General features: G+C 37.7%; 1 protein-coding gene across 3 annotated transcripts in view; it reads right to left on the minus strand.

Moving 5' to 3' along the window:
• The window catches only part of Strip (striatin interacting protein), a 367915-nt gene that overhangs the window by 302769 nt on the left and 45367 nt on the right, over window positions 1-19779 (minus strand). For all 3 annotated transcript variants that reach the window (XM_090400054.1, XM_090400055.1, XM_090400053.1), the window contains one exon: window positions 3054-3128. In XM_090400054.1, the coding sequence (XP_090256180.1) occupies window positions 3054-3128 (75 nt within the window). The remainder of the gene's footprint in view (window positions 1-3053; window positions 3129-19779) is intronic.

Below are 19779 nucleotides of genomic sequence, written 5' to 3' on the forward strand. Positions count from 1 at the left end.
CTGAAGTACATCTAACAACATCCGACCATTAATTTTCCATTCCAATGTGTTATGTTCTCCTATTAAGTGTTAGCTGACTGAGAAAAAATACAGTGTAGCCTGTCATAAGATTAGTTATTATAACATTTGGAAGCTTAAACTTTTAAGAACTAATCTCAACTTGATTGTCTGAGCATAAAGAACTGAGAAATGATTGTTTGATAGTTAATGGGTTATAATTATTCTGAATACTTTAAACTGAGCTAATATATTTATGATGATTCATCCAATTGGATAGAGAGAACTATGCCAAAGAAATACTAAAGCTTTAGAATTACGAAATGTGAACATTAGTCGCAATTAACAAAACTAACTTAGAAGTTATTAATATCTGAATATGTATTCTTGTGAATTTTAATTGGATAACTTTTTGCAGATAGTTATACTTGTATGTTTATGTTGTACTTCCACATTAAATGATTTCTTTTGTTGAATTAAACTTGGTGTTTGCCTGATTTTCTTTCATTGCACCGCTCATAAAATTAATCGGACCTTTGCAGAAGCCTTAAATGCTATTAACAACCTCGGCCTGAAAATAAAGTGATAATATAAATATTATTTATATTATCACTTATAATAAGATAAGTTTAACAAACCATCATAATTGGAACAGTCAAGTGGGACATTCTAATAGAACCATCTACCATCACAGTGTGCATCCAAGCATAAGCTGGAAATCCAACTACAAAAGGCCTGAGACAAATCAAATAATGGAAATTTGCCTTTGTGCCAGAACTGGTCAAAAGCTTTGGGGGACATCAAGTCCTCTTGAGATTGCAAAACTTCTCCATGCCATTTGCCCAGAGATGGGTGACATATGTGAGCAGACCTGTTGATCGGCAGCAAAGGCATCCATATTGGTGGTCGTTTATTAACTGGTGCCTTCAAGGTAGTGTAGGAGTAATTTTCCCATTACTTTAGACAGGACTGAGGTGAGTGAGATAGAGCTAGACAGCAGTGATTTATTGCCCTTCTTGGGAATGGGTTGAATATAGGCTAATTTCCAGGCTGTGGGATAGATATCAGTGGAGTAAGAGAGTATATACAGGCAACATAGGATACGGTTGGATCCTGAATGGAGAAATTTTGCAAGGAAATTGTTCATTCAGGATTTAACATGCAAAATCTAACTACTTAAGGAAATACCTGCACACCAGCAGAAAATAAAGAAAACTTGTTTAATATATGTGAGAATATGGATTCCTTATATGTGATTATAGAAATTTATTGCTGTCTAACAGAAAATCAAATTAGAGAATTTATGTCAAAATAGAGAATTTATATAAGAGAAATGTTGGCTTATTATTGGACTCATTAAGCTATCTAGTATACTGCAATTCACCAGACAGGTAATAAGTAGCAGTCCATCTGAACCGTACAAGTCAAGTGTAGCGCCGGAGGCAATGACTTACGTGGAAGGTGACGGCAGCATGTTTTCCATGAAAACAGCAACCTAAGAGCAAAGAGAGAGAGTAAGGGATCGACTTACTCTCCTTTATCAGCATAAAGGATAAAGGTCATGTGGAAAAGACCCAGCAAAAAAGGGAACACATGAGAGGAGAATATAAGTGATGCGTGCCACATTGAGCCTGTTTTTCCTTTTTCCTGGTTCCTGCTTGGTGAGCTTTGACATGTGGTTCATGAGAGTGAGGAACGTAGGTGCTGCGATGTTGGACAGCAGGCCTTTTCCTGGAGATGCCTAAGAGATTCCACGCGGAGCCGTTCGTGAATTATCAGCTTTTGCAGAATCATGCCATCGCTGAATGTCCCATCGAAAGGAGCGGACAAAGTCTCCTTAGACGTGGCAGAAACACGTTCATGTCCAGCAGAAGTTATGTTTCCATGCCAGTGAGGATTACTTTGTGATAAGTTTGGTGCATATATTTGGATTGGAAGGCAAGAAGCAATAGTCCAACTATGTGACAGGAAAAGAAAGTTTAGTAAAACATGGGACTGATAAGATGGCAGGAAAAATACCCAAAGGAAGACCAAGATCTAGCTGGATACTATGGCTCCACCATAGTAAATTCAAAAAGGAAAGACTGTTCTTACAATCTGCGGTGGCACTCAAAAATCAACCACATTTAAATAAATATGGATGCATAAAACTTCCCAAAATTTGGGGAATAATAATTGTCAGAGGTCCCACTTTACATACCAGACCTACAAATGCCCATGCCACCTAGATAGGACTATAGAGTTACCAGGTGTTTCATTTAAGTGTGCATGTTACTCTCGTAACATGTACACGTGTTTTTGTGTGCATGTTACAAGAGTTATTTGTAATCCCTAAAGATGTCTCAGTAAATGAGACAAAAAATTGGAAGCATTAAAATTAGTTTTTAATCCTTTCCTAGTGCTGTAAATATTCAACTAAATTTCCAACATGAAGTAATCATATATATTTTTGATGCCTACAAAAAAGCAACAAGAACTGCAGGTTCTTTCACACCAGGATATGGCAGAGAGAGAAATGTTTGACAGTGTTTTGGAATTGGTTAAAGTATTCAAACTAATTTTCAAATAAATGAAAAACGGAGCAGGAAATCATGGATCTTCAAATGCATTTTTAAAAAGTAAAAATTTCTGATCTTATCCTTTCTTCTGCCCACTGCATAATCTTTGATACATGAATTTTCTAACTTTTAGTGAAAAATAGCCTGCTTTAAAGTTCAGTTGTTTGCAATAGTTAGCAACAAGGTTTCGGAAATTCATAATATTGCCTAAATCTGCTAAAATGTTTGTTTCTCGGAGTCATAAAGGTCAGGATAATGGTGATATTTAGAGTACATTTTAAAAGTGAGGCAAAAAATGGGGAATAATATTGAAGGTAAAAACAAAAACACATGAAACACAGAAACCTTATCTCACTGAATATCCAAATCCTTTAGGTTTGTATAAATATTTGTTGATGAAATTTAATTTAATTCTAAACAAATGGAGAATAATTTCAAAAGAAATCTGACTTAGATAATATATACATTCATGCAGAAATGAATAATAAAATAACTTACCATATTCTTCCATGAGATCTTCAAATGCCTTTTTATTAAGTAAAAATTCTGATTCCTCAGTGTAGCTATACAATTCTAAAATAAAAAAATATCAATTGTATAAAATATATAAAGCGCAACAAATACAGAAAATAATACACATTTATACATAAGCTTTATTGTAATGGAACAACCCCTTTTTACCTATCTTTAAGCTTAAGATAAATAAATTTTTAAATTAGAAAGAGAAAAACAAATCAGATATACCTGAATAATAAGATCAGGATAGTGGTAATATTTAATTCAAATTTTAAAGTTTAAACTTCAGCTAAAAAAATTTGAGACTTGGAAACAATACAAAATGTGAAAACAAAACAGGCAAGTAAAAATGTATAAAAAAAAAGTAAGAGTAAAAAGTAAAACCAGTTGAGTTGCTATGTGGTTCATCAGATATTACTTGGAATTTGGTTGGCTTGAGAGTGAGATTAAATAGATCATAATTAGCTCAACATATTGTGCGTTTCATGTATTTGTTGCCAAGAGTGAATGGTTTGTGGTAAGGGAGCGAGAAGGGAGAAAATATCTGTTAGATTTTTTTTAATAAATAATAAATATAAGAAATGCAAGTCGCAAAAGAATGAAGACTAACAATAAGGATATAAGGCAGGATTGTCATGGTGTCATGGAGAATGTAGTAGCAGAAGCAGTGAGTGATAGTGCACAAAATTTCACTGAGAGTTTGAAGGAAATGGTTGAAAGTAATGTGGATGATGAGATGCTAGCACAGAAAGAAACTGCATGCTTACGTGAACTCCTTCACAGGCCAAAATGTGAGCTTGAGAAACTGAAGAAACGACTGGCAAGTGGAAAGGACAAAGCGGTCGAGTTTAGCTAGTCTAGAAAACGTGTTTTTAAAGTTAAATATAGTGTGGCTTTTTGTCACAAATTGTGCTGCAATTGTGTATCAGTTAGAAACAAGTGTCCTTCAGTGGTATTATTGTTTAGAACTGTGTTGTATATATTGTGTTTTCACTGACGTTTGTTTCACTATATCAACGTGTAAAGATGGAGTCCAACAAGAAACGTAAGTCAGCGGCGCGCAGGACTTCTACTACTACAAGAAAGGCCGGCTCAGCGTTGGATTTTTCGCAATGGATGCGTTGCGGAAACTGCTATATGTATGCACCGAAAAATGTGAAGGATCTGTGGTCGGTCTGGCAAAATGAAAAGAACGAAAATGTCGACGTATGTGAGAAGTGTCGGGATAGGCTGGAGCGTTTAGGAATGGAAGCCGACATCGGGACCGTAGCGGAAGAACTTCGGCGGGAGTTTATGAAAATGAAAAATGACCTTCATCTTCTTCATGAGGAAGTGGAAGTGATCGGTAAGGAGATACTGGAAGTTAAAGCGGAGTTTAATGTGTTAAACAGAGAAATTAGGACTATAGAGATTACTTTAGCTGAAGTAACTAGAACAGGATTACATATGGGTGAGTCTTTGGTGAATGATTCAGTAATAAATAGTATGGGAGTGATTGGGAGTCAATATAATAAAACCACAAGTGGCCTAGAAGAAATGAGATGTAGTGAGAGTGGGGGGGTAAGTAATAGAGAGTTGAGTAATGAAGCTGGGAGAGTCATGCTGAATAGTGTAGAGAATGAGTCCATGAGTGTGGACTTGAATGAAGTTAAGAGTAGTAAAATATATGGTGATTATATGATTAAGGGTATGGAGAGTGGTATGCATGAGGAGTGCTTGGCTGATGGGACAATAGAAAGAGTGGCTTTAGCAATAAAGAGAGGGCATGAAGCAGACAAGATGATAGTTATGGTGAGTACGAATGACCTGAGAGGTAGTATAAATCGGGTAGGAAAAGATTTAAGAACATTATTAGATATTGTGAAGAGGAAAAGTGTCAATGGGAGAATAGTGTGTGTGTGCTGCCTCGTTTTGACAATTACGAGTTAAGTAGACGAGCAATGATAATGAATGATATGATTGCAAGAATGTGCAGAAAAAGAGGTCTGGAGTTTGTTGATGTTTGGAGTGTGTTTGAAGGAAAAAGGCAGTTGTATGCTAGAGATGGACTGCATCTTAACATGGAAGGACATAAGCGATTGAAGAAGTTATTGTTTTCTGAACAGGTTGAAGTTATTGGGCAGGGAAACTAATATTGAAAACGTTGAGTGTAAGAGAGAGAAACTTTAGCACTGATTGTGTATTTATTGATCCTTATAGGCTGAATAAATTGCAGAAGAGAGGGGATAAAAATCGGCATAGGACTACGGTAGTTAATGACTTATATATCAGTTCTAAAGCCGGTACAAGATCTAGAGGGAATCTGCAATTTTTGTATACCAATGCTAGAAGCATTCGAAATAAGAGAGAAGAATTTTTGGCATTAGTCAGTGAAATCTCACCAAAAGTTGTAGGCATTAGTGAAACTTGGCTGTCAGCAGAAGATGTGGTCACTGGAATTGAATGTGATGGGTACACTATTTTCAGGGAGGATAGAGAAGATAGAACAGGGGGAGGAGTACTGTTGATGATAGCTGATGTGTTGCAGCCAAAGAAAGTAGTATATCATGATGATAGACATGTGAATAAGAGTTCATTTGAGGCAGTCTGGTGCGAAATAGCGACCAACGCAACCAAATATACAGTTGGATGCTGCTATAGGCCAGGGAGTATGGGGGGAGATATTGAATTCATGCATCAGCAACTTAGTGCAATGAGTGAAGGCTTGGTGATTATTATGGGGGATTTTAATTACGGTGATATCAATTGGAAGGAGGAAATATCACGTAGCAAAAAGGAAATGGAATTCATACATCTTCTACGAGATAATTACTTGAAACAGCACGTAACTGAAGGGACACGTGGTGTGAGAGTGTTGGACCTGGTTATTGGTTCAGAGGTTATATGCATAAGTAAGGTGTCCTCGTTACCTCCAGTTGGTGAAAGCGATCATGTGGTATTGACTTGGGAGGTTGCAAAATCTGTGGATTTTTCTATTAAGAAGGGGTATGTACGGAACTACAGGTTAGGCAATTATAACAAGCTTCGGAGTGAGCTTGCAGCCATCCCATGGCAGAACATATTGCAAGGGAAAGATGTTAGCAGTGCTTGGGATAAAATCAGCGGGTATCTGAGGAAAGCAATATCAGATTGTGTCCCCATGGTTAGGAGGTCAAACAAGGCAGGCATTAGATGGATGAGCAGTAGTATCAAGCTTGAACTGCAAAAAAAGAAAATGTTATGGAGAATTTACAAGGAGAAAGGCGATCAGGACACCCATGAGCAGTACAAGGCTCAAGCTAGGAAAGTTACCAGCATAGTAAGAAAAGCTAAATCAGATTATGAGAAGACCTTAGCCAAAGAGATCAAGGGTAATCCCAAAGAGTTCTTCCGCTGTGTGGCAAGTAAGAGGAAGAATGACTTCGGAAGGATAACCTTAGTGGGTGCTGATGGTATTGAGGTGACAAAATCAGATGTAATAGTCGAGTTACTGAGTGATCACTTTTCAAAAGTCTATCACCCAAGTGAGGATATCTCTATACCTACAGCAATACCTAATGTGAGAATTGAAGCTAAAGAATCAGAGGTATTAAATATATTGCAAAACTTAAATGCAAACACTGCGGTAGGCTTAGATGGAATATCAGCTCGGGTGTTGCATGAATGTGCAAATGAATTGTCAACCCCTCTCACCTGGATATTTAACTTAAGTTTGAACTCTGGTATGGTCTCTAGGGAGTGGAAGTTAGGCAAAGTGGTTCCTTTGCATAAGGGTGGCTCTAAAACTGCGGTATTGAATTACAGACCAATCACCATCTCAGGAGTAGTGGTAAAAGTATTGGAAAAGTTGGTTAAAGACAAAATTCAAGAATGGGTGGATCAGGATATGATACTCTATAGAGGCCAACATGGTTTTGTTAAAGGTAGATCCTGCCTTAGCAATCTATTAACTATTCATAATAGAATAACATCTGAGTTGGACAAAGGAACTGGCTACACAGTGGTACTTCTGGATTTTGCTAAGGCTTTTGACAGGATACCCCATAGAACACTGTTACGCAAATTGGAGCAGATGGGAATGGATATTAAATTGGTGATATGGATAGGAGAATGGCTCAGGGAGAGATACCATAAGGTGGTGTATGGAGGAGCCGAGTCCAGAATGAGGCAGGTGACCAGTGGTGTGCCTCAGGGCTCTGTGCTTGGGCCAATGTTGTTTAATTTGTATATAAATGATATAGGAAACGGCTTAAAGGGAGATATTCAGTTGTTTGCTGATGATGCAAAGTTGTGTAGTGCAATAAAAAATCAAGCTGATGTTGAAAGTTTGCAGGAGGATTTAAATAAGCTGGTAAAATGGGCAAAAGAAAATGGATGTCAGTTCAATGTGGAAAAGTGTAAAGTCATGCATTTTGGGATTAAAAGATTACCAGCTGTGTACTACATCGATGGAAAGGTACTCCAAGAGATTGATGAGGCTAGGGACTTAGGGGTATTGGTAGATAGGGAGATGAAGTTCAGAGGACACATTGCTAAGGTGTCCAAGATTGCACATAGGATTACTTGGTTGTTGAGGAACACACTGACATCCAGAGATAAAGAGGTTATTATTCCCCTTTATAAAGCATTGATACTTCCACATTTGGATTACTGTGCTCAGGTCTGGTCACCTGGATTCCTTGGAGATGAGGAGGCTGTGGAGAGGGTTCAGAGAAGAGTGACCAAGTTGGCGAGTGATATAAAAAATGCTCCCTACATTGATAGATTGAGAGCTTGTGGATTGCAGAGATTGGTTGATAGGCGAAGAAGAGGGGATATGATAGAAACATTCAAATTACTAAAAGTTTTTTATAGGATTGATGCAGGGGAAATGTTTCAGCTGTGTGAAACTGATGGAAGAACAAGAGGTCATCTCTGGAAATTAAAGAAGAGTGTGGTTAACAAAGGTGTCAGAACAAGGTTTTTTGCCTGGAGGGTGGTGAATGAGTGGAATTCATTGCCTGACTTAGTTGTGAGCTCTTCGTCTGTAAATGAATTCAAGAAGATATATGACAGATATTGTTTTGCTAGTTTGGGTCTCCCGCGATGAGTCTACTGACTCCATGGAGATACCCGTAATAATAATAATAATAATAATAATAATAAAATAAAATAATAATAATAATAATAAAAAGCATGAAAGAAAGATTGAATGGGAAAAGCATAAAAGTGTGAAAGACTGGAAAAAAAGAGATAGTGTGTATGGGGATTCAATTATGAGGTGTATTTAATAAGAAAGTGAGGAAAGCATGTTTTCCCAGGAGTAAGGTGTACAGTACAGTAATGAGCATGGGTACAGTAATGATTATGCAATGTCGAATGGGATTTCACAGGTCTCTAATTGGTTGGTAATGATATTACACAAGGGTAACTATGGGTAAAAGGGGCATTAAAATGCATGTACACGAACGCAAGAAGTATCAGGAATAAGGGTGAGGAGTTATTGTCATTGGTAAGCTCAACCTGGCCAAAAATTATAGGCATCACTGAGACCTGGTTGACCAAAAATGATATAGTTACAGGGATAGAATGTAAAAGATATTGTATTTTCAGGGAAAATAGAAGGAACAGGACAGGAGGTGGTGTATTACTGATGACAGTTGCAGAATTACAACTAACAAAATTAAAAGTTAAGGAGAATATTAGGTCTGCGGGAGATTGTTCATTTGAGGCCGTCTGGTGTGAGATAGAGGCAAACAGAACAAAATACATTGCTGGTGCTGCTATAGACCACGGGTCCATGGGAAGATGCCATGTATCAGCAAATCAGCATAATGAGTGAAGGCCAAACAATTATTACAGGAGATTTTAACTATGGGGGACATAGTTAAACTCTCCCATAATGGAGGGAGGAAAGGGGGCATAGCAAGATGAAAGTGGGATTTATATAGTTGCTAGGGGATAATTACATGAAACAACATGTTATAAAGGGGAAATATATATCAGATCCAACACCCTCATGTAGTTTGAGGGTGTTGGATCTGATAACAGCAACAGAAGATGTATCCATAACCAAGGTAGACACTCTTCCAATTGGAGAGGGTGACCATGTGGTCTTGTTCTGGGAAGTTGCCTAACATATGTTCTCTGTCAAGAAGGAGTTTATGTTCAATTATAAGGCTGGAGATTATTGAGAGACTCAGGAGTCAGCTTGGAACAGTGTGATGGCTTGAGAAGCTACAAGGAAAGAATGTCAGTAGTACATGGCAAGTGGTCAGAGATTGCTTGAGGGTAGCAGTATCAGACTACATACACAAGGTCAGGAGGATAAACCAAGTTGGAATTAGGTGGACTAGGGATATCAAGCAACATCTGCAAAAAAAAAAAAAAAAAACATTGTGGAGGAAATATAAAGAAAAAAGTGATCAGCATACTCATGAGCAGTACAAAGTGCAAGCAAGAAGGGTGACTGGGATGCTAAGGAAGGCACCAAATCAGACTATGAGAGAGAATTAGCCAAACAGGTCAAAGTAAACCAAAAAGAGTTTTTTCATAATGTAGCAAGTAAGAGGAAAAATAACTATGGTAGAATGACTTTAAATAATGCTCATGATAGTAGGTGAATGAACCAAAATATATAGTTCAGTTGCTGAGTGATCGTTTTGCAAAAGTGTATCATCCAGGTGGTGATTTTACAGTTGATGTTATAGAGATGCATATCAACATTGAGACAGATGAACAGGTGTTCAGCATATTAAAAAATATGAATGTGAACACAGCAGTGGGACTGGATGGCATATCACCCTGTGTACTACGTGAATGTGCAAGAGAACTGGTCTGAATGAAGTTGTTCAATCTAAGTCTTATCTCTGGCCGAGTTCCAAGGGAGTGGAAAGAGGGTAAGATAGTACCATTACATAAAGGTGGCTCCAAGACAGAAGTAGCAAACTACAGACCAATTAACATATCGGGAGTGGTTGTTAAAGTATTGGAAAAGTTGGTGAAAGATAAAATACAACAGTGAGTGGATAGGGATGAGATACTTCTATAGTGGGCAGCATGGCTTTGTAAAGGGTAGGTCCTGTCTTAATAAATTATTCACATTTTATAATAAAGTGACAGCAGAATTGGATAAAGGCAATAGCTACATCATGATACTGATCTACTTTGTCAAGGCATTTGACAGAATACCACATGGAAAACTATTACAAAAACTGGAGAGGATGGGAATATATATGAGGCTAGTAGCACAGATGGGGGAGGGGGATGACTGATGGACAGACACCAGAGAGTAGTATATAGTGGAGTGGAGTCTAGGAGAATTATATGGTGATTAGTGGGGTACTTCAGGGTTTGGTACTAGGGCCACTATTCTTTAATTTGTATATCAATGACATAGGGAAAATTCAGATGTTTGCAGATGATGCAAAAATGGGGAAAGCAATAAAGGTAAGATAAAGGTGACATAGATATCGGAGGGGTGCAATAAAGATTATTTGGCCACATTTTGACTACTGCATGCAGATTTGGTCACCTGGGTTTCTTGGGGACAAGAAGGTGGTCAAAAAGATTTAGAGACGAGTGATCAACATGGTAACAGGTGTGTGGAATACTTCCTATGAAGATAGATAGAGTTGTGAGGTATAAAGTTTATTTGATAAGTGGAAAAGAGGGGACATGATAGAAACTTTTAAAATATTAAAGGGTTTCATAAAACTGATGCAAGTAAAATTTTTCAATTTATGACAAATAGCCAGAAAACTAGGAGCCATCTGTGGAAGTCCGTGTTAGGGGGAGCAGACCAGATATTTTGCATGGAAAATAAGCGAGTGAGTGGAATGTATTGCTAGAATTGGTTGCGAGTTCCCTGAGTGAACAGATTCAAGGAGAGGTATGATAGGATTTGTGTATCCCATGATGAGTCTCTGGACTCCATGGAGATGCTGCAAATAATAATGATAATATTTATCATGTGTTCAGTTAATTCCTATTGATAGAGACTCTGGGCAGTGTGACTGTTTTCATTTTCTTGGAAATCAAAATAATGAGGACCCTCTTGAATTCAAGAATGAGTTTTAATTATATATAATTAAATGACAAATGGAATGCAATGATACTTCAGTGGTACTGATATTGCCAGTGAGCTGTTCCCCCCCCACCTAAAAAAAAAAAAAGAAACTGAACTTTTCAAAAATAGAACTAGTGGTGCCACCTGTTTGAATATTTTTGTTGTCGAACGTGACAACCTTCATTATTGTTATGCCACCTGTTTGTGACATTTGTTTCATTAGAAGCCAAGTTATAGTTCCAAGAGTGACAGTGTGTTTTGATGAACGGACAGAAAATATGTTTCAAATAGAGAGCTGCGATTGACTTTTGTGTTAAACTTGAAACACGTTTTACCAAAATGCATCAAATGCTTCAAAAAGCATACTGTGATGAATGCTTATCCCGTACTCAAGTTTACAAGTGGTTTAAGCGATTTCAAAGTGGTCGTGAGGTGCTTGAGGACGACGAAAAGCCGGGTCATCCAAAAACTGGACTGAGTGAAGCTAACATCCAAAAAGTGTGTGATTTCATCAAAGAAGACAAGACCCGAAATCGTCCATAAAATTGATTGAAGATGAATTGGGGATTCCAAAATCAACTGTGAACAATATTTTGACCGAGAGTTTAGGCCTTCATAAATTGAATTCGCGATTTGTTCCCCACAAGTTGACCAACCACCAAAACATGTAACGAATTGAACACTGGAAGGATTTCATTAAAACTGCTCGTAAAGACTCAAAGTTCCTTAAAATGATCATTACTCGTGACGAAACGTGGTGTTTTGAGTATGAGCCCTAAACAAAGTGCTGGAGTGCTGAGTGGAGACCACCAGAAGAGGTGCATCCGAAAAAAAGTCGCTTGGAGAAGTCTAAAGTAAAGACAATGCTGATTTGTTTCCATGATTCCAAGGGCATTATCCACAAAGAATTCTTTCCACCTGCCCAAACAGTCAATGGCGAGTTTTATCTCGAAGTTTTGAAGCGATTGATAATGAGAATTCGTCATGTATGGCATGAATATCATGATGCAAGCAGGGTCACTTTTGCATGATAATGCACCATCTCATCATTCGAACATTGTGAGACAGTTTGATCACTCGCCATATTCACCTGATTTAGTGCCCTGTGACTTCTTTCTCTTTCCCGATGAAAGGAAAGCAATATGACACCATTGAAAAATGTTCAAACGGCAGTAACCACGACCCTCAACAGTATCCCAAAAACCGATATAAAAAAGTCATTTAATGAATTAATTGACCATGTCAAATGCTGTATTGAAGCTGAGGGAGAGTATATTGATTGAAATAAATGATTTGAATAATTATAATTGGCCTGTGTTTTATTTTCTATCAAAAGTTTGGTTTCATTTTGGACAGAGGGTGTAAATCTTATTTAGAATAAGTAAGATTTTGATATACATGCACATTTACATAAACAAAAAATCATTCTTTCACAGAACTAGTAAAACTAAATCTGAATAAACATTGAACCTATTTAATGTCCTCACTTTGGTTATAGCATCAGAAGAGCTGATTATAACTGAGATGGCATCTCTTCCACCAGTTGGAGAGAGAGAGTGACCATGTGGTTTTGACTTGGAAGATGAATAGACATGCAGGAATATCAAAGATAAGGGAATGTATGTGGAATTATAAAGCAGGTGATTATAATAGTCTTAGATATCAACTTGGAGCAGTTCCATGGAGTGAGGAATTGGAAGGGTGAGATATCATTAGTGCTTGGGAAATTGTGGAGGAATATTTGTTAGCTGCAATAGTAAGCTGTATTCAACAAGTAAAGAAGAGGACACAATTTGGTGTTAAGTGGATGACAAACAATATCAGAGGTACTGCAGGTGAAAAAGAGGTTATGGAAGAGATTATAAGGAGAGAGTTGGAGAGCAGATGCATGAAGAATATAAGACCAGTAGGAGGAGAAATGATTGTGGGATGAAAATGGGAGAGTGACTGATGCAGAGAACATAGTGGAGTTGTTCAATGAACACTTTATTGGAGCATTTCATCCTGGAGAAGTAGGTTTTAATATTAGAGGGATAGGGCAGGTTCAAGGTTTAGAGGTGCAAGAGGAGAGTGTGTTTCAAATGCTGGGTATCAAGAAGGCTGTGGGAATGGATGGAATTTCCCTACAGGTTTTGAGAGAATGTGCTAAAGAGCTGATAGTCCCCTTGACCCGGCTTTTCAGGAATGGAAGGAAGGTAAGATAGTGCCATTGCATACGGGCAGTAGCAGACTAGAAGTGTCAAACTATAGACCACTTTGTGTTTCATCAGTAGTTGCTAAGATCTTGGAGAAATTAGAGGGACCACATAGCATTGGGCAGATAAGGGTAATGTTATCTGTGAGCGTCAACATGGATTTGTTAAGAGGCACTCTTGCTTTAGTAATATGACTGTCTTTTATTATAAAGTGACAAGAGCACTTGATGAGGGCAAGGCATATATTGCCATTTTTTTGGATTCTGCAAAGGCATTAGACAGGGTGCTACATGATAAGCTGATATTTAAGTTGCAGAACATAGGTTTAGATGTCAGATCAGTCAACTGGATTCAGAATTAGCTATCTGATAGGTATCAGAGAGTTGTGTATGGTGGGGCAACATCCAGGAGGCAGAAAGTTACAAGTGGGGTCCCACAGGGTTCCGTACTGGGACCTGAATTGTTTAACCTTTATATCAATGACACTGTCAGTGGATTGCAGATTATGTGAAGCTAGGAAGGGTTATTAGTAATAGTGCAAATGTGGCAGACCTGTAAGAAGATTTGAATAAACTGGACAGATGGGCAAATGAATGGGATATCTGTTGGAAGAGCTGTACTGGAGGAAATAGGAGAGACAAGAGACTTGGGGGTGATGATTGATAGAAACTGAAATTCAGGGAACAAATTGCAAAGGTAGTGAAGGTAACCAAGAGGATCGCTGCAATACAGAAGGATGCTGACCTGGAAAAAAATAAAAGAGTTGTCATTCCATTGTATAAAGCCCTGATCAGACCACACTTGGACTATTGTTCTCTAATTTGGTCCCCAGGATTTGAAGGGGATAAATTAACTGTGGAAAGAAACAGAGGCAGATAACAAAGATGGTTTCAGGACTATACAATGTTAGTTACGAGGATAGACTGAGGGAATGTGGACTACAGAGTTTGTAGAGTGGATAGTAGAAGGAGATGTGATATGATTGAGACTTTTAAACTGTTGAGAGGTAGTTACAGGGTTGACAACAGGGAGTTCTTTTGCTTGGTGGAACAGCAGGAAGGAGTGATGACAAGTGGCCATCCCTGGAAATTACGAAAGGAAGCTATGAGCAAGAGGATGAGGTGTGGTTTCTTTGTATGGAGGGTGGTTGAACCATGGAATGCATTGCCTTATAGAGTGGTGAGAGCAAGAACGGTCAATGAGTTCAAGGAGTGATATGATAGACTGTGGAGGCCTGAATAATAATAAACCTTACTGCACAGACCTTGCTTTGTGGATGGAGATCCTGTTGTGCTGATACAGGAAAAGGCTTTCACTGAACTAATGCCATAAAGTACGAAGAACAAAACCGTTTAGAATGATTGAGACTTTATAAGCAGCAGTGTTAAGATTCCCCTACAAAGGAACTATGGGACCCAGCCAAGGTTGCCGGCCTGGTTGGCTGAGTGATTTGCATATCTGCTCTTCAGCCAAAAGGCTGTGGGTTTGAATCCCACCATTAGCATGGATGTTTGTGATTGTCCGTGAATAAACTAGTGGTGGCAGTGGGCAGTAGTTGAGGTTCGTTGTAGTTGGATTGAATGGTGGAGACGAAGAGTTGTAGAATAGGTCCCCTCCCTCCATGAGTCTAGGGACTCCTTGGAGGTGTCACATAATAATTATAATAATAATAAAAGATCAACCAGCTGGAAAGAGAAGGCTGGGTAGACCTCAAAAAAGGATATTAGATGGATAATGAGACTGGAACAGATCAATATGGTCTATATCTGTAATTGGCATTATGATGATGATAACAGGCCTGAACCATGAAAAACAGCCCAAAACAAAGATCGCAGATTCGTCTGTAGAACTACCAGATAGTGAAGTGTGATTCACTCTAGAGAATCACATTTCTGCTGCTCCAAAGTCCAATGAAAGTGAGCTTTGTACTACTCCACATGATGCTTAGCATTGCTCTTGCTGATGTTAAGCTTGTGTGGCTCTACAGATCTTCAGATCCATACAAACAGTTCTTGTACTGGCACTTCTGCAGAGCCATTTCAGAACAGAGTAGCCAGTGCTTTCTGAGGATAGGCAATCTTTTTTTTTACCACATGCTTCAGCACTCAACAGTCCCATTGCATGATTTTATGTGGAGTACAAGGTCATGCTTGTGTCGTTGTTGGTCTTATACATTTCCACTTCACAATAACATCACTTACGGTTGATTGGGGAAGCTGCAGCAGGAAGAAATCTCCTGAACTGAGTTGTTGCAAAAGCAGCATCCTATGATAGTACATGTCAAAAGTCAGTACAGCTCACAGAGTACAACCCATTTTGCTGTTCATGTTTGTATATGAAGATTACGAGACTGTGTGCTTCCTTTTGTACCTGTATGAGCCATGATTGTGATATATATAGCCACATCCATTACTACTATAAATGAATGACTGGATATTTTTGATCAGATACTGTAGGCCCCCAAATGAGATAGATGAACATAATTGCCATACAACTGCGAAGCAGCAGTGTAAAAAAAGAAAATTTAAATTTGCTTGAATATACAGATGATGTAGCATTACCTGCAAAAATGAAGGTGATCTCCAAAAACAATTATTCAAACTCCAACAGATATGCAGCAATATTGACATCCAAATATCAATAGAGAAATCAAAAACAATGCTAACCAATCAGATATAAATTAGCTCTAAATGGAAAAATGCTGGAACAAGTAATTTAAATTTAAATACCTAGGAATAACTGAACAGTGAAAATATAACGGAGGGTGAAGTAAAAGAACAATCCCTGAAGGCTAATAAAATATCAGGATGTTCAAATTCAACTATATGGGAAAATAAAGATCTAACAAAGCAAACAAAAGTAAGAATATACAAGTGAGTGGTGCAACCAATATTGACATATGCATGTGAAAGAAAAATAGAAATATCAAAAATACAACAGATAAATTCAACATGAAAAATACAACTATTAAGAAAAATTGTTAATAAAACAAATTTGATAAAGTAAAAATGAAAATTTATGAAAAATGCCAATTACAACCCATAAATACATGAATAAAATAAAATAAAAAAAGATCTGAATGGAATCAACACGTTAACAGAATGGACCCAAAAAGAATAGTTAAAACTAGCAACTAGCAGAAGATTGAAAACTGAATACAAAAAAAGACCAGTTGTTAGACCAAAAAAAGAAATGGACAGACTGCCTAATGAAATATTGGAGACACAACAAGCTGAAACTTAAAGCAAGAAGAAGATAAATTAGCCAAAACACTAAACCAGTATACAAGACAGTGCTCAAATCACTCAAAGGCTATGAGACTCCATAACTCAGTTGTTATTGATGAGTCCTTTGGTTGGAGAGAGCCAGGTTTGAATTCTGTCTATGAGAAACTTTTATTAGGTCTTTTCAATCAAATGGTGAGTTAGCTAGTCTCACATAAAGGTGAACGATTCTTTCCTCCCAGAAACCTGATGTATTTTGTCCCTCAAACAAACAAACTAGCACCATAAACACAAATCTTCAGACATGAATATTGCCCTTAGGGATGCAGCAGAGGAGTGCCATGCCAGCTCCATCAATTCGCTATAATCCTCAATCACTGGAATCTACCCAACCTAAGCAATGGATAAGTTTGAAGATCAAAGACTAGAGACCACAGATATGTGAGTTCCAAGAAAAATTATGAGAGTGAACAGATAGAAAATGACAGAATCATATTAAAATGAAGATATTAGCTAGTAAATTGACATTGTTAGCATCCATGAATGTGTGAGTAAACTAATCTAAAGGTGCTATTGTTGCTTAAACAGAATGAGAGAAGACAGGTTAGGAAAACAGGTGTTTGATGCTAAAATGGCAGGAAAAAGACCCTGAGGAAGACCAACATCTAGGTGGATTGATTCAGTCAGAAGTGCCCTAGAAGATCAAAATATTAGATATGACACTATATCTCCTTTTTCTGACATGCACAGAAGTGTCGAGGGATCTCTAATCAGTGGGCAAACTATACTTACCCAATTCCTCAGCTAGCTCCATTTCTTTGCCATTCAGGCTTCTCATGTTGATAGTACCGATCTTTAACTCTGGTGATGTTGAGTTGGGGTGTGTTTGCAGATTTGTATCAGTAGCTGACTTTTCGCTGTTCGCCCTGGTTCCGTGGCGAAAACAACGGGGGCCTTGTTTAACCAGGCGATGCCCCAGCTGGCATGAAATTTTGTCATGTTGTACCATCATTTTTTATTTTGGTTTAACCAATAAGAATACAATTTAGTCAGCTAAATCCCAAATTGCCAGCCCATCCTCGTTCGTGCAGTATGCAAGTAGATACCCAACAGGGTGCACCACGAGAAGGTGAAGATTGGACATTAGGTCAGAAGCCCTGGTCAGTTCTCTGCATTCCTTTAAAGGCTATGTGGAGGTCTTCTCTCAGTTATATACAGCTTTGACCGTTAAGCACCCCTGTATCAGTCTTGTGTGGATATTCAGTTCTTCTAGGATACTTTTGTTTGTTCCTTTTTTCTGTCCACTCTTAACAATCTTCTCCAGCACCAGAGCTCGAAAGCTTCATTCTTCTTCTGTCATCTTTTGTCAATGTCCAAGATTCAGAAGCATAGAGAAAGATCGAATAAACTAAAGTTTCTACAAGCTTAATTTTGGTCTTTTTGGAGATGTGCCTGTCTTTCCAGATGCTAGTTAAATCAGTCATCACTTTCTTAGCTAGTGCTGTTCTTCTTCTTATCTCTTTTTTACATCCATCTTTTTTTTTTGTTATCATCACTCCAAGGTAATTGAAATTGTAGACAATTCCAATTCCTTCTACATCTATCTCTTCTGCATTGTTTAAAATCATTAATTTGGTTTTGTCTTGATTTATTCGTAAACCATGGCTTGAGCTTTCCCATTCTAATTGATTTAGAATGGATTTTAATTCCTGTTCATTTGTTGCTATTATCACTGTGTCATCTGCGTATCATAGGTTGGTGATTGTTCGGCCACCTAATTTAATGCCTCCATTCCACTTTTCTAGAGATCTTTTCATTATAGTTTCACTGTAAAGGTTGAATAGTAATGGTGAGAGTATGCATCCTTGTCTTGAACTTTTTTCAAATTGGAATGCAGGGAACACTGAGTTTTTAATTCTCACTGTTGTTTGATTTTGTTGATATAAGTTCTTTACGAGGGTTACTAGTTACTAGATGGTTTGGCATTTCTAATTCTTGCATGATGTCCCATAAAATATCCCATCTCATACAGTCAAAGGCCTTGGAGTAATCTATAAAGCATAGATAAAGGCTTAAGTTGAATTTCCTTGCTGTTTCGATCATTTGTCTGATGTTAGGTATATGATCTCTAGTTCCTCGACCTTTTCTGAATCCTGCTTGTTCTTCTGAGATCTGATGGTCTATAAAACTTTGTAATCTTTCCTTAATAATGTGTAGTAAAATCTAGATGGTATGTGAGATAAGCACAATAGTGCAGTAGGTTTCACATTTGTTGTGATTGCCTTTCTTGTAGATGGGGATAATGGTGGAACTAGCCCAGTCATTTAGCCATCTTCCAGTCTTCCATATTTTGTTGCATAAATCATGTATCCAGTTGACTGCGTTCTCTCCAAGGTTTTTCAGCCGGTATTGAATCAGGACCTGGGGCTTTGTTATTCCTTAAGTTTTTGATTGCTTGTTCTACTTCACTTTTGAGAATCTCCGGTTCCGTTTCTGTGTTTTCCACAGCTCCTTCAAGATGAATAGCTGGGTCCTTGTAAAGCTCGGCGCAATATTCTTTCCATCTTCTGGCTATGTCATTTAAGATCATGCCGTTTTCCTCTGTAATTATATTAAGTTTTGGTTTGAATTTTTTGGTTATATCTTTAACCTTCTTGAATAAATCTGTTGTTTCATTAGAGTTGGAGCGTCTTTCTATTTCTTTACAGATGTTTTGGATATAGCTATTTTTATCTTTTTGACAAGATTTCTTAATAGCTTTATTCAGGTTCAGGTAATTTGGGTTTTGCCATTCTGTTGTTTTAATTTATTCCTTTTTTTCAATTAGTTCTAGGGTTTCTTTTGTAATCCATGGACTGCCATTCTTCTTTTTTATTGGGATGTTTTTGGCTGGTATGGTTTTAGTATGGTAAGAAAGACAATCAGATTATGAGAGAAAATTACCTAAGCAAAAACTAAAGTAAACCCAAAAGAGTTTTTGTGATGTAGCAAGAAAGAAGAAGGGTGGCTTTCATCAATGCTGATGCTAGGAAGGTGACAGAAGAAGAAATAATTGAGTTGCTGAGTAATCACTCTGCAAAGGTGTATCAAGTTGAGATTTTGCAGTTTGCTGATGTGACAGAGACTGATTTTTTGAAATTTCACTATTTCAGCTCCTAAACAGGAGCTGAAATAGTGAAAAATATCAAGGTGAATACAGAAGTGGTACAGATGGCACATCCATGCCTTATGCAAATACAAGAAAACTGCAAGTGCCTCTGAAA

The sequence above is a fragment of the Typopeltis vanoorti genome, chromosome 11 (genome assembly GCF_054136105.1).
Source record: "Typopeltis vanoorti isolate ZY-2024b chromosome 11, IOZ_Tvanoo_1.0, whole genome shotgun sequence".
Classification (NCBI taxonomy): domain Eukaryota; kingdom Metazoa; phylum Arthropoda; class Arachnida; order Uropygi; family Thelyphonidae; genus Typopeltis; species Typopeltis vanoorti.